This window comes from Oryzias latipes, chromosome 4, assembly GCF_053564925.1.
Source record: "Oryzias latipes strain Hd-rR chromosome 4, Olatipes_Hd-rR_3.1".
Taxonomy (NCBI): Eukaryota; Metazoa; Chordata; class Actinopteri; order Beloniformes; family Adrianichthyidae; genus Oryzias; species Oryzias latipes.
Window position 1 is genome coordinate 6,870,674 of NC_136240.1, and position 11,169 is coordinate 6,881,842.

At 47.6% G+C, this 11,169-nt stretch overlaps 1 protein-coding gene across 2 annotated transcripts; it reads left to right on the forward strand.

Moving 5' to 3' along the window:
- The first annotated feature begins 1,416 nt into the window (after nucleotides 1-1,416).
- Nucleotides 1,417-10,690, forward strand: lmo4b (LIM domain only 4b). Of its 2 annotated transcripts, XM_023954029.2 has the most exons (6): nucleotides 1,475-1,885; nucleotides 2,854-2,888; nucleotides 2,977-3,217; nucleotides 6,673-6,769; nucleotides 7,612-7,767; nucleotides 9,840-10,690. In XM_023954029.2, the coding sequence occupies exons 3-6, from the start codon at nucleotides 2,982-2,984 to the stop codon at nucleotides 9,846-9,848; spliced, it is 498 nt and encodes a 165-aa protein (XP_023809797.1). In that variant the 5' UTR covers nucleotides 1,475-1,885; nucleotides 2,854-2,888; nucleotides 2,977-2,981; the 3' UTR covers nucleotides 9,849-10,690. The 2 variants fall into 2 exon arrangements, with proteins under 2 accessions (XP_023809796.1, XP_023809797.1); XM_023954028.2 differs by lacking the exon at nucleotides 2,854-2,888 and having other exon boundaries at nucleotides 1,417-1,885.
- Nucleotides 10,691-11,169: the final 479 nt, after the last annotated feature.

The window sequence follows — 11,169 nt, forward strand, 5'->3', positions numbered from 1 at the left end:
CACTCAGATCCACATCTGACGCTCTCTTGTTCCTGTTTAAACATTGAAACTGTGTTGCGCCATATTGTTGTTCGCCTCTTTTCTTCTTTTTTCATAATGCAGCTGCTCGGAAACTTCAGGAATCTCGGCGGAGTGTGGAGATGATCAATTTCTGAGGGAACCCCCACGTCGCCCGTCTCCTCTTCCTCTCACTGACCTCTCCACCTCCTCCTACTTACTCCAACTTCCAATAATTATTTTTGCAAGAAGTAATTTCTCCTGCCCAGTTATGAAAAGCTCATTAAAAAGAGGACTGGAACAAACAAAGCTTTTCCTGTGAGGCCTCTTTTCAAATTCATTTTCTAATTTCCCTCTGTTTTAATCATTTATATCAATTAATCATTCCTTGGTGGAAAAGATATTCTTTGCAATCTTCTGTGGATGTTTTTGTTCTGGTAAGAGGCAAGCTTGATGAGAGTGTCAAGAGAATGCGGCTCAAACCAAGGTGGATCAGCGCTGGCTTTGCCAAAAGGGAAATCAGTGTGATGCAAAGCAATCTCCTCAGAGCTGCGAGAATAATTAAACAATTAAAGTCAAGAAAAAGATCATCTTTACACATCCAAAGCCAGGGGTATCATATCCAAATGGATTTTTTTCTTTTTTTTTGTCATGTAAAACTCTTAAACCTGGTTAATCTCTTTGAAGATAACTTCTCTTTTGCATTATATTTTATTTTTCTTGTTTCTAAAGTAAAAAACTAAAATAAAAATACAATAAAAAGAGCCATATTTTCATGTCAACTTGTGACACATGCAACACATTTCTCGCATGTAGTTCATGATTAATCTCTCATGCTTGCCATGATATTAATGTTAAGATAAATACATGTAAAGAAAACCCTCAGACAAATCAGATTCAGTGTTGAAATCAATGACCTGTGGACTTTAATGGGGTTTTCAAAGCAGAAAGTCTCCCTGCAATTACTGTGGGTGGCAGACGATGGCGCCACCGCGCAGCTGTTGTCCCGCCAGTTCCCAGAGGTTGGAGTCACTCTCAGTAAACTAAGTAGTTATTGAATGTCATCTAATTAAACTGTGACGTGAGGTGAATGCAGTTTACTGGATGTTGCCATGCAGCTTGGAGCTGATGCTACAGGGAGATGCAGATAATCAGAGACTTCCCATGATGCTCTAATCACAGCCAGGCAGTGATTTCGAGATTAAGAAATGACGTTCAAATTGATTCTGAATTTGACTATTTTAGATTTTGGGTATTGAAACATTAAATTCAGTTTTTAAGAAGTGTTGGGGGGGGGGGGGGGGGGTCCTGTCTTTGCCAGTGTAACAACATTGTTTGTGTGCGTCTCTTGCTAAGTCTCTCTCTGCTCTGATTGGCTGGATTCGGTGTTCTTAAATGAGCTGCCAGCGGATTGGCTGAGAGGGCTTTGTCGTCACGCGGCTAAAGAGGGTTTTTTACTGGAGGTTTCTTCCTGTCAGAGACACATGTAGAACAAGCTGCCCGCGGATCCACCGTCGTATTTCCTGTGCTCCGTTATTCGCGTCATAATCTCGGTTTGTGCCGCTCTTCTCTGCTCTTTTGGGGAACTTTACTGTCTCGGAGACCTAATCATCCTGCGATGGACAGCTTTGGGTCCGTCATCGGCCACAAATCGCTTTCAGAAAAGCAGGAACCGTCCGCTGGAAATACTATCTGATAACTCCATTTGCTCCGCTGTACGAGTCGCGAGCTCGCTGCCGCGCGGGGCTGGACACCGACGGCGCACTTTTTTATTTATTTATTTTTTTAAATAAAACATTTTTTCCTTGACTTTTTGGGGACTGCTGGAGCTTACCCGTTCTCCTACGCAATCTTCAGACCCGAACTTCAGCCATTAAACTCCAACGAAGTGAGTATATGTGTGTCAAAGTCTAGACTTTGCCTCTGAAAGCGTGTTTTCTTTTGAAGATAGCTGTGATATTTGATACCCGAGACTCTTGTTTTTTCACTGAACCCATGGCCGTGTAATTATCCCGCAATAATCTTTACATTTTCCGGTTGAAAAGCAGCTTTCAGGACCTTTAGCACTCGCCTTTTCTCCCTTCCATTTCCATGTCTTAGTCTCTGTGCCCAAATTGCCTGACCGTGTAATTACTTACCCATTTAATCTAAAAAGCCTCCCCTCCTCCTCCTCCTGCCCCGCCTGTTGGAAACTTGACGATGGCTCGCCCGGTTCGTGCGTGGAGTCACTTTCAGGTCGGCTTTTTGTTTTGTTGTGTTTTTTTTTTTTTTTTCATCTGCTTTTAGATGTAATCAGCGCGGAGGTTCGCCGCGGTTCGTCCCTAAGAGCCATCGCTAATGGGCTTACTGAATGCTGCTCTGTCTGTGCGCGCGCGCGCCCCCTCCCCGCGCCTTCTCCTTCCCTAATTGGCCTACCTGCCTTTCAACAAAGATTTGGCTTTATATCCCGGCGTCGCTGCTGCCCCGGAGTGGTGGTGATGGTGGTGGAGGAGGGTGGATGGGGGTGGGGGGTCCGAGCACGTATTAACGTCTGGAAGGGAACGGCCGTTTGGCGGTGAAGTTATGGCGGGCAGGTCGGTGGAAGCCCGCGGGGCATCAGGTGTTGGTAAACAAGCAGGAGCGGCTGTGCTGCTCAGTCAGTCAGTCAGAGGCACTGCTTTCACTTTAGAGGCAGCAGAATTGTTCCTTTGGCCCCACAGTGTTATCAGTTAACAGACATTCATCAGCAGCGATGCCCCCGCGCAGGGGCCACACAGGCAGAGATCAAGGGCAGATTAATTCACTAAATGACTCATAGCAGAACATGGCTTGTTCGTGTAATGAGATCAGCTCCTTCTCTTTGCTGGGGGGTCACAGAGTCTGCAGCTGCAAAGTTAACAATCTCCACAAAGGTGGTGTAAAACTCTGCCATTATCTGCTAGGATGATGTTGCATACCTGGTATCAACACGTGATGTTTGTTTTTGTTTTGTTTTTTCAGAGACCATGGTGAATCCTGGAGGCAGCAGCCAGCCGCCGGCGGTGGGCGCCGGTTCCCTGTCCTGGAAGCGGTGTGCGGGCTGCGGGGGCAAAATCGCAGACCGCTTCCTCCTCTACACCATGGACACCTACTGGCACAGCCGCTGCCTGAAGTGCTCCTGCTGCCAGGCCCAGCTGGGCGAAATCGGCACGTCGTGCTACACGAAAAGCGGCATGATCCTCTGCAGAAACGATTACATCAGGTGAGAAGGGGGGGTTAGGGCCGTTTCTGTGGGGCTGTCCAAGGACACAAACGCACTCTGTAGGTGAGACATTTAGATAGGCCTGCATCACAAATGTATCCTCATCGCAATATCAACCTATACGCATATGGCAACAGGCAGCCTAAATTAGGGATAAATGGTTACTTTTTAAATGTTCACACATAAACAATCTTATGGCCGCTTAACAAATTAAATGGAGCCCTTTGACCAATCAGATGCAGCCCTTTTATGTCAACTGTCTGCCTCCTTTGTAGACGAGGGTCATTTGGATTATAAATGAAGTTATGTTGACTTTTATTGAAATAAAAAAGTTGCACCGAAATGAAGAAAAAAAATGCCCTTTGCTTATGTATCCCAGACACTAATATTACAAGTCTTCCTCATGGCGTGCAGGACTTTATGTAAATTCAATCAGGAAAAGAGATGTATTTCTCTTGTTGAAGTTTAAAAAAAGAACCCTATTGGGAGCAGGAAGAGTGTTCATCAGCTGCTTTGGCCTCTCCTGTCATTCAGTTCAGCTGAATGGGAATGTTTCTGCTTAAAGGTACAAAATCTCGCCCATTTGAGTTGTTTTTGGATGTGCAGCCAGCAGATCTGCACAGATGATTCCAGATCTAAAGTGCGCCCGTGCGCTCTTACTCCCACCTCATATAAAGCAGTGGGAAGTCAATGGGGTACTTCATTCATAATGGTACTATAACGTAATTAAAATTGGAGCGGGAGGAAGTGTGGATACACCTTTCCACTTGTATTGAGAGCATGCTTGGTGAAAGAGCTAAAGCGCAGATTATGGAGGCAGGAGATCTGTGCAGAGATAAAAACGCTGAAGTATGGCTGGGAGAGGGAGGCAGAGAAAACATCTGAGAGAGACTCTACACAATTAAATGCTTTAATTATAGTCCCCCCTCCATTTCCTTCAGTCCTGATGGGTTTTATCTAATGAGATCTGGTCCCTGGCTTGTTTCTGCTACCAATGACGTGTCCGAAATGAATGAGAGCCACACTGCAAACAAAACATTTAATTAACCAAATTGGCTTTTGAGAGTGCAGGAGAGAAAGACAGACAGACAAGAGGGATTATTGTGAAGGCCATTTGCGGCTGTTTTTCTCCCCCCCCATCTTAAAGGGCCAGTCTGTTTTTTAAGCCATTGAACTCTCATCTTCCGCTCAAATTTGCAGTTTAAATAATAGTGGTAGTGGATGATTTTGCTGTTTGAAGCTGGAGGTGATGTTATAGCTGCTGCTGCTGCTGCTGCTGCTGCTGCTGCTGCTGCTGCTGCTGCTGCTGCTGCTGCTGCAGGGGGGATTCTTTTCCTGGGGGCTGCTGGATTCAGAGGGAATGCTGTCCCCTTAATTGAATAAGTCTAGGTAATTAAATGGCACTTTTCCAATAGAACGTGTGAGGTAAATCTAATAGTTGGTTATTTAATATCACTTTGAAGTCTGCCCACTCAAGCAGGATGACAGCACAAGAGAATGTGAAGTATTAGTCCCCCCCCCTTCAAAAAAAGGAGGGGGGGGGGGTGGGATCTCAGAAAATTAATTAAATCTCGTGCAATTCAGAGGAAGCGTTTATCTTGATTTGTCATAACCGAATTAATTTGTGGCCTTCGATTCACTTGGGGCCGGATCTGTTACTCTGAATTAACCAAGAGTAGTTTGGCTATACAGCCCCCCCCCCTCTAAAAACACATGCACACAGAAAGATCCACCAGCCCTCCCTCATCCTGCAATTCCCCCCCCCCCCCCCCCGCCCCGTCCACCCGTGCCTCTAATGCAGCCTGCCATTATGCAAAGCCCCGCTCCAGTATCAATATGGCCTAGTGCTTTTAAGATGCTTTGGCTGCTGATGTAGAGAGGCATTTTTAATGGACTGTGTTGCAGAAATCATTGTTGTGGGGGTAATTTTACCCTACTCAAAGGTCTGGCTGAATGAGGTCTGCATTTAGCAGACAGCCCAGCAGCCAGTCATGCTATCTTTCAGCCGAAATGAAATTCAATAGTCATGGCCCATATAGACAACCGACAGCTGGGAATGGGTTGTTTTTGTTGCCTTTCTTCTCTGCAATTTAATCAAAGACGGATCGTCTTTGAGGAAGACGCGTCGGGATGAAGACGTCTTCCAGGAATGTTGTTAGTTTTCCATTTAAAGGCGGGCTTTAATTCTACTGACCTGACCTCACCTGACCTCTGCTTCTGCTGCTCTGCTGAGGTTCCTTCCAGTAAAGGCGGCTCTGCAAAAAACAAAAAGTTTGTTTCCACGCCTCTTTGAAGGCTGATCGGCTATTGTTCTCCGGGTCTACATGCACGTTTTTCAGCAGGTTTGTCCTGTCGACAGGCGAGAATTGGCAGGTTAGTGACAACAGTCTCCAGTTAATTAGTTTCTGAAATTGAGTTTTGATGGAGCCTTTCCAAACCACGCCAAGTCCACGTTTGCTGCCTCTGAATGAAGCCGTTGCTTGTTTCAGAGCCCGTAGAACTGAATACTTTTTATAATTCTCTAAACTGAAGCGGATGACGGCACGTTTTTTTGACGTTAATTTTGAAGCCAGACGACTTTATCTGATGCTTTCACACACACCCACCCACACACACACACACAGACACACACACCTCCTGTCCCTTTCTTTTCCATGCCTCCCTCTCCCCTTCTCAGCGCAGCATGTCAGATGCCGTGGTCTTATTTGATTGCTTAGGAAAAGTGCAGTGATAGAGCAAACACCCAGTGAGATATGATGACAAATGGGTCCAGATCCCAGTAAATTACTTTCTGCTCAAATCGAAATTTCATTCAGTTTGCTGCTCACTGAGATGAAGTAATCTAAATTGTGGACTCAGAAGGAAGATAGAAGGGAAGCTGGAGCAAGCATTTCATTATCAAGAGGCGAAGGAAGGGGGGTGGGGGGGGGGGGGGGGGTTAGGGACGAAAGAGATGAGCAAAAGCAAATCTAAAGTGTTGACACCATGATTGAAAAGGTTAACCCATGCACATTATATATCAAGCGGAGTAGCTACAGGGTATCTAATGGAAACACGGCACTGACGGAGCATTCACAGGAGTCCTAATGGCAAAAGCACTATGTCTCTGACTGGCTGTACAATCAAATCCTCTTAGGTCCTGATTGCTTATGTTTCAGGTTATTATTAGGCTGCAAAAGAAGAAAAAAAGAAAAAAGCTCAGCCAAAGTAATATTGTATCTCAGTGTGAGATGATTGTGAAGAACAGCTTCATCTTTTTCCTCTGTGATGATTTGTCTCCCCTGCATGTTTTCACTTGGGCTTACAGATAGAAAATGGCAAACTTGGCACTGGCAAAGGCTTTCAGTCGGCTCACAAAAGGTGGACGCCACAGTCCATCACGCAGATGCAAACAGCACCCCCCCCCCCCCCCCCCCCCCCCCCGAGCCTAACACTGGCTGCTATGTCTTCCTCAGATTATTCGGAAACAGTGGAGCTTGCAGCGCCTGTGGTCAGTCCATTCCAGCCAGTGAACTGGTGATGAGGGCGCAGGGCAACGTGTACCACCTCAAGGTAAACGAGCGGGAAAAGTTCACCCTCCTCTGACCTTCTGACCTTCTGACGCGACTCTTCTAGAAAAAAAAAACCCTTCACCTGCTGTAAGACTAAACTCAGGGAAAAAGGATTCATGATCAAACGTTTTCCTAAGAGCCTGAGGTTAAAGAAACTCCAAACATTTTGATCTCTTTCAAATAGAATACAACTGTATTGATTCCACACAGGGGAAATGACCCAACAGTGGTAAACCTTTAACAACAGCAGTAATGAATGAAATGGGAGCCAAACTACTAAACAGAGCTTTTTACCATTATTTTGTGGAGCTGTGGTGAAATCCCAAAGTGTGCTGGCATTTTGAAAGCCTCCGTTCTTCTTCTTTCATCATAAACGTCCATCTAACATTTAGCTTAGCTATAGTCATGGCGTTTCCATGACTGGTTCTAGTTGTAACCTGCTGTCAGAAACCAGGTCACAAGAACCCAGACGAGCGTTTTTCTCAGGACCAGCAGGCTGACAGAACATCGAGGAGGATGTTGTTCGGTCAGAGTCTTCCTCAGTGTCTGCAGGTCCTATGGATCCACCCTGAAGTCTGAAAGTTCTGTGTCCTCTGGGCTTAATCCCTGTCACATCAACACACCAGTGGTTCTGATTGATCCAAACTTTAAGAAATGTGCCTAAAATGCTTTGAAAGTCAAATGGGATTCCTATCGTTGAGGTTCTCCAGTTTCCTGATTGGCGTCCTTCTCGTGTTCAGGAAGTGGAGCGGTTGTTGGGATGAGGCCTTCCTGTAGTAAACTCTGCTTCCCTTCGGTCCTCTCAGCGCTGATGTGTTTTCCTCTTTTTGTTTCTTTCTGAAGTGTTTCACATGTTCCACCTGCCGGAACCGGCTCGTCCCGGGAGATCGGTTCCACTACATCAACGGCAGCCTCTTCTGCGAACACGACAGACCCACAGCACTCATCAACGGCCATTTGAGCTCCCTGCAGACGAACCCTTTACTGCCGGACCAGAAGGTAGGAACCTCAGGCAGGCGCAGAGCGATGGAGATGGGAGGCTTCTGCCGCCTTTCTCACTCATATTGATGAGTTCTGCTTTGCTGCAGCAGAGCTCGGATTCATTTTATTTGGAGACGGGCGATGGGTTTTCCCATCATTCTTGTTGGATGACTCAGAAAATCTGTGTGAACAATCAGGGAAACGTATGTGAAGATGAGGCTTTTTCTCCGGCTCCCTCTGAGCCATATTATGGAGACTTTCGTCTTTTTTTTTTTTTTTTTTTTTTTGCGCCGAAACGATACCCGTTTCCGTCGAGGCAGGCCGAGTTTGACTTGTGGCGTCACGAGGGCCGGGTTATCAATCGTAGGTCAAACGTCTGGAGCAGCCTGCGTGTCCGGACAGTCGCCGTCCCGGGATTTGATCCGTGTGCCTCTGGTGAAAGCAAAAGGCCTCATCATATAGGAGGGATGAGTTCCTTCCTCGGGACGGCTTGGCTCTGCCTGTGAGGTCCGATCATTTCTGCCTCCCAACAAGCTGCTTTATTGATGATTATTGATACGGTCTGCGGCCGGCTGAGGGTTGCCAGAGAGCGCCACAGACAGACGCAGAGAGGAATTATATTGTTGGGAGCGATTCACCTTGAGTGCTTCAGAAAGGAGAAGTAGGACTCCATTAAGCCCCCCCCCCCGACGCTTCCCCAGCCTTTTAAGGGCTTGTCACTTTTACAGATCAGCTCCCCGAGCTCTAAGAGCTCCTCACATTCAAATTGAAAGCTGTTGTATTATCCAGCTTAATTTTAAATGTCTGTTAAAGGCCGCGCTTCGGCTGTCGTGCGGCTGCCGCTGCAGTAAATATGAGGCCTCATGCTTTATTTATGCAGCAACATCAATTGTAGTGAAAAGCCCTGAATTATTGATGCTAAAACGCAATCTGAAAATTTGGCCTTTGTGCTTTAATTAGAGCAGACAGAGAATGGTTAACAAAGTGGGAACAGTTTGGTTCGGCGGCTCCGTCACACCTTTTCCTTTTTTGCTCAAACCGAGTTTGAGGCACAGCAGGAAGCCCCTCCCCCCTCCAGATCAATACACCTTTAATGTACCGGCGGCGGCGGCGGCTGGTTCAGCGGAGGGAGAAATGAAGCAGTCACAGAGTTATCTTGGCGCCGTTGTCTTGATGATGTGCGATTTTGCTGCAACATAATTGGTGTTGTTCGCCATGACGGCGTAGGACATTTGGTGCTCATTTATTAAGCTCTCTTCCCAGCTTCTGCCTAATCTCTTTGTTCAGAACAGACAAATTACCGCTCTCATTCAGAGCTGCTTTGACCCTGGGGAGGAAGACCCTCCCAGCGTCAGTCACTTTAATTAGCCCCCAAGTAGGAGTTTGCAATTACTAATAGACCGAAGCCCTCCTAGTGATTTTGAAGGATGAAGGGGGGGGAAGCAAATCAGTCTTTGGATCCATCCAGAAAAACAGCAGAAAGATGAAAAAGTTTAGCGCCGGTGAAACCCAGAAGGATAATTGTGTTTCCTCCCCTGCGCTTGTGCTTCGCAGGCCCCAGCACCTCCTGCAGAAATGTTGGAGCGCGCTTCTAATTATGCCAAAGAGAATCGCCTGGTGGAGGCGCTTTCAAGTTAATGCAGAGTAAATGGGACACCAGATGGTTTTCAAAGGCTGACTGATCAATAAATGAAACAGTGAAGTTGGTGGAAAATGGATTTATTAAAGGGGAGAAGCGTCTGTGCTGCCGCCGCCGTTGCTGCCGCTGCCGCCGCCGTTGCTGCCGCTGCTGCTGCCACTTTTGCTGCTGCTGCTGCCGCTGCCGCTGCTGCTGCTGCCGCCGCTGCTGCTGCTGCTGCTGCCGCTGCTGCTGCTGCTGCTGTCGCTGCTGCTGCTGCCGCTGCCGCTGCTGCTGCTGCCGCTGCCGCTGCTGCTGCTGCCGCCGCTGCTGCTGCTGCTGCCGCCGCTGCTGCTGCTGCTGCTGCCGCTGCTGCTGCTGCTGCTGCTGCTGCTGTCGCTGCTGCTGCTGCCGCTGCTGCCGCTGCCGCTGCTGTCGTCTGCGGCGCTCACTCCTTTCTGTTTGTTTGCAGGTGTGTTAGGTGTGACCCATGCAGGAAGCAGGATGTGTGCCTTCATGTTAGCCCTCATTGACACCTGAGCCGGCGTGGATGAGCAGCCCCCCCCTCCGCCCATTCTCCACTCCCAGGCCCTCTACCCCCCCCCCCCCCCCCCCGCCCCCTGGAATCCTCATCCCACCAGTGAAGCCCACCTTTTCTTTTTGCTGCCCAAACCCGACGCCCGGCCTTCAAGTCTCGGCTTCTCCCCTCAACACGGGTGGATATTTGCACTTACGGTGGCTGAGACAGGACGCCTGGGGACACTTTTGGATGGGGCCGAGGCTGGGCGGAGTCTGCAGAGGATGCTCAGACTGCAGCAGAGGAGACGGACTCCACGCTCCAAGAGTTGCAGACCTTCAGTGACATTTGTAGGAGAAGCTTTTCAGTTTTCCTCTTCCTTTTCTATCCTCATTTCCCATGAACTCGGTGTTTTCACTTTCTATATTTAAAGTGTTGTTAAAGGGAAACGTTTTTTTTTTCTTCTTCTTTCTTTTAGGTGAAATATATAAGACGGGGTTTTCAAAAGTATCCGTGGCATTTTGTGGAACAGGAATCATGAACACTCTGTCGGTGTATTTGTAAAACTACCATGTATGTGCAGTATGCATGTAGATGTCGTCCAAGCGTGGCTACAGTACATATGACCCCTCCTCCTCGCACCTGGCTCCTCCCCTTCGACCACAGCAGCCTGCTCCTAGTCCATGATGTAGAGATCATTCCCAACCCATAAATGCTGAATGAAAGAGAAATTTATTTGTGATATTTTCCGAGACATTTGCTCCAGTACGGTGTATTTAATTAATAAAACTATTGAAGATTTCAAAGTGTCGTTTAATGGTTTTTGTTTTTTTAGGGTTTCTAGAAGTTTGCGGACCAGGATCCGCCTCCAGCCTCACAGGCCTGGAGGTGCGATCAGCGTCTCCCTGAAATGGACAAACACGCTTCCTTTCTTTCTGTTCAGGTGACCATTTACTATTCATCACTCTAATACCTGACAGAAACAGAGGAAAATGTCGCTTTGAAGATTCAATTACTGCAGAGAGGGAGAGAGGTGTCTGTGTTCGGCGGGCACAAATTGAATGGGCTATTTGCAGAACAAATTGGTGTTTGAAGTCCTTGCAAGACCTAATAGGTCTGAAGGAGGGACCCGGTAATGGCTGATGCACTTATCTGTGCATTGTGAAGCCCCCGGTGAGCCCGCCGCCGCCGCCGAAACAATGTGTGCTGCACCCCAGCAGACTTTGATGCAGAAATCTACTCAAGTACGAGAGGAAATGGGCCTGAAGAGTAAACAGCGTCTTGT

Coding starts and splice junctions, on each gene's coding strand:
- lmo4b (XM_023954028.2), top strand. CDS start 2,982: ATGGTGAATCCTGGAGGCAGCAGCCAGCCGCCGGCGGTGGGCGCCGGT. Junction 3,218..6,672: donor TGCAGAAACGATTACATCAG/GTGAGAAGGGGG, acceptor TGTCTTCCTCAG/ATTATTCGGAAACAGTGGAG. Junction 6,770..7,611: donor GCAACGTGTACCACCTCAAG/GTAAACGAGCGG, acceptor TTCTTTCTGAAG/TGTTTCACATGTTCCACCTG.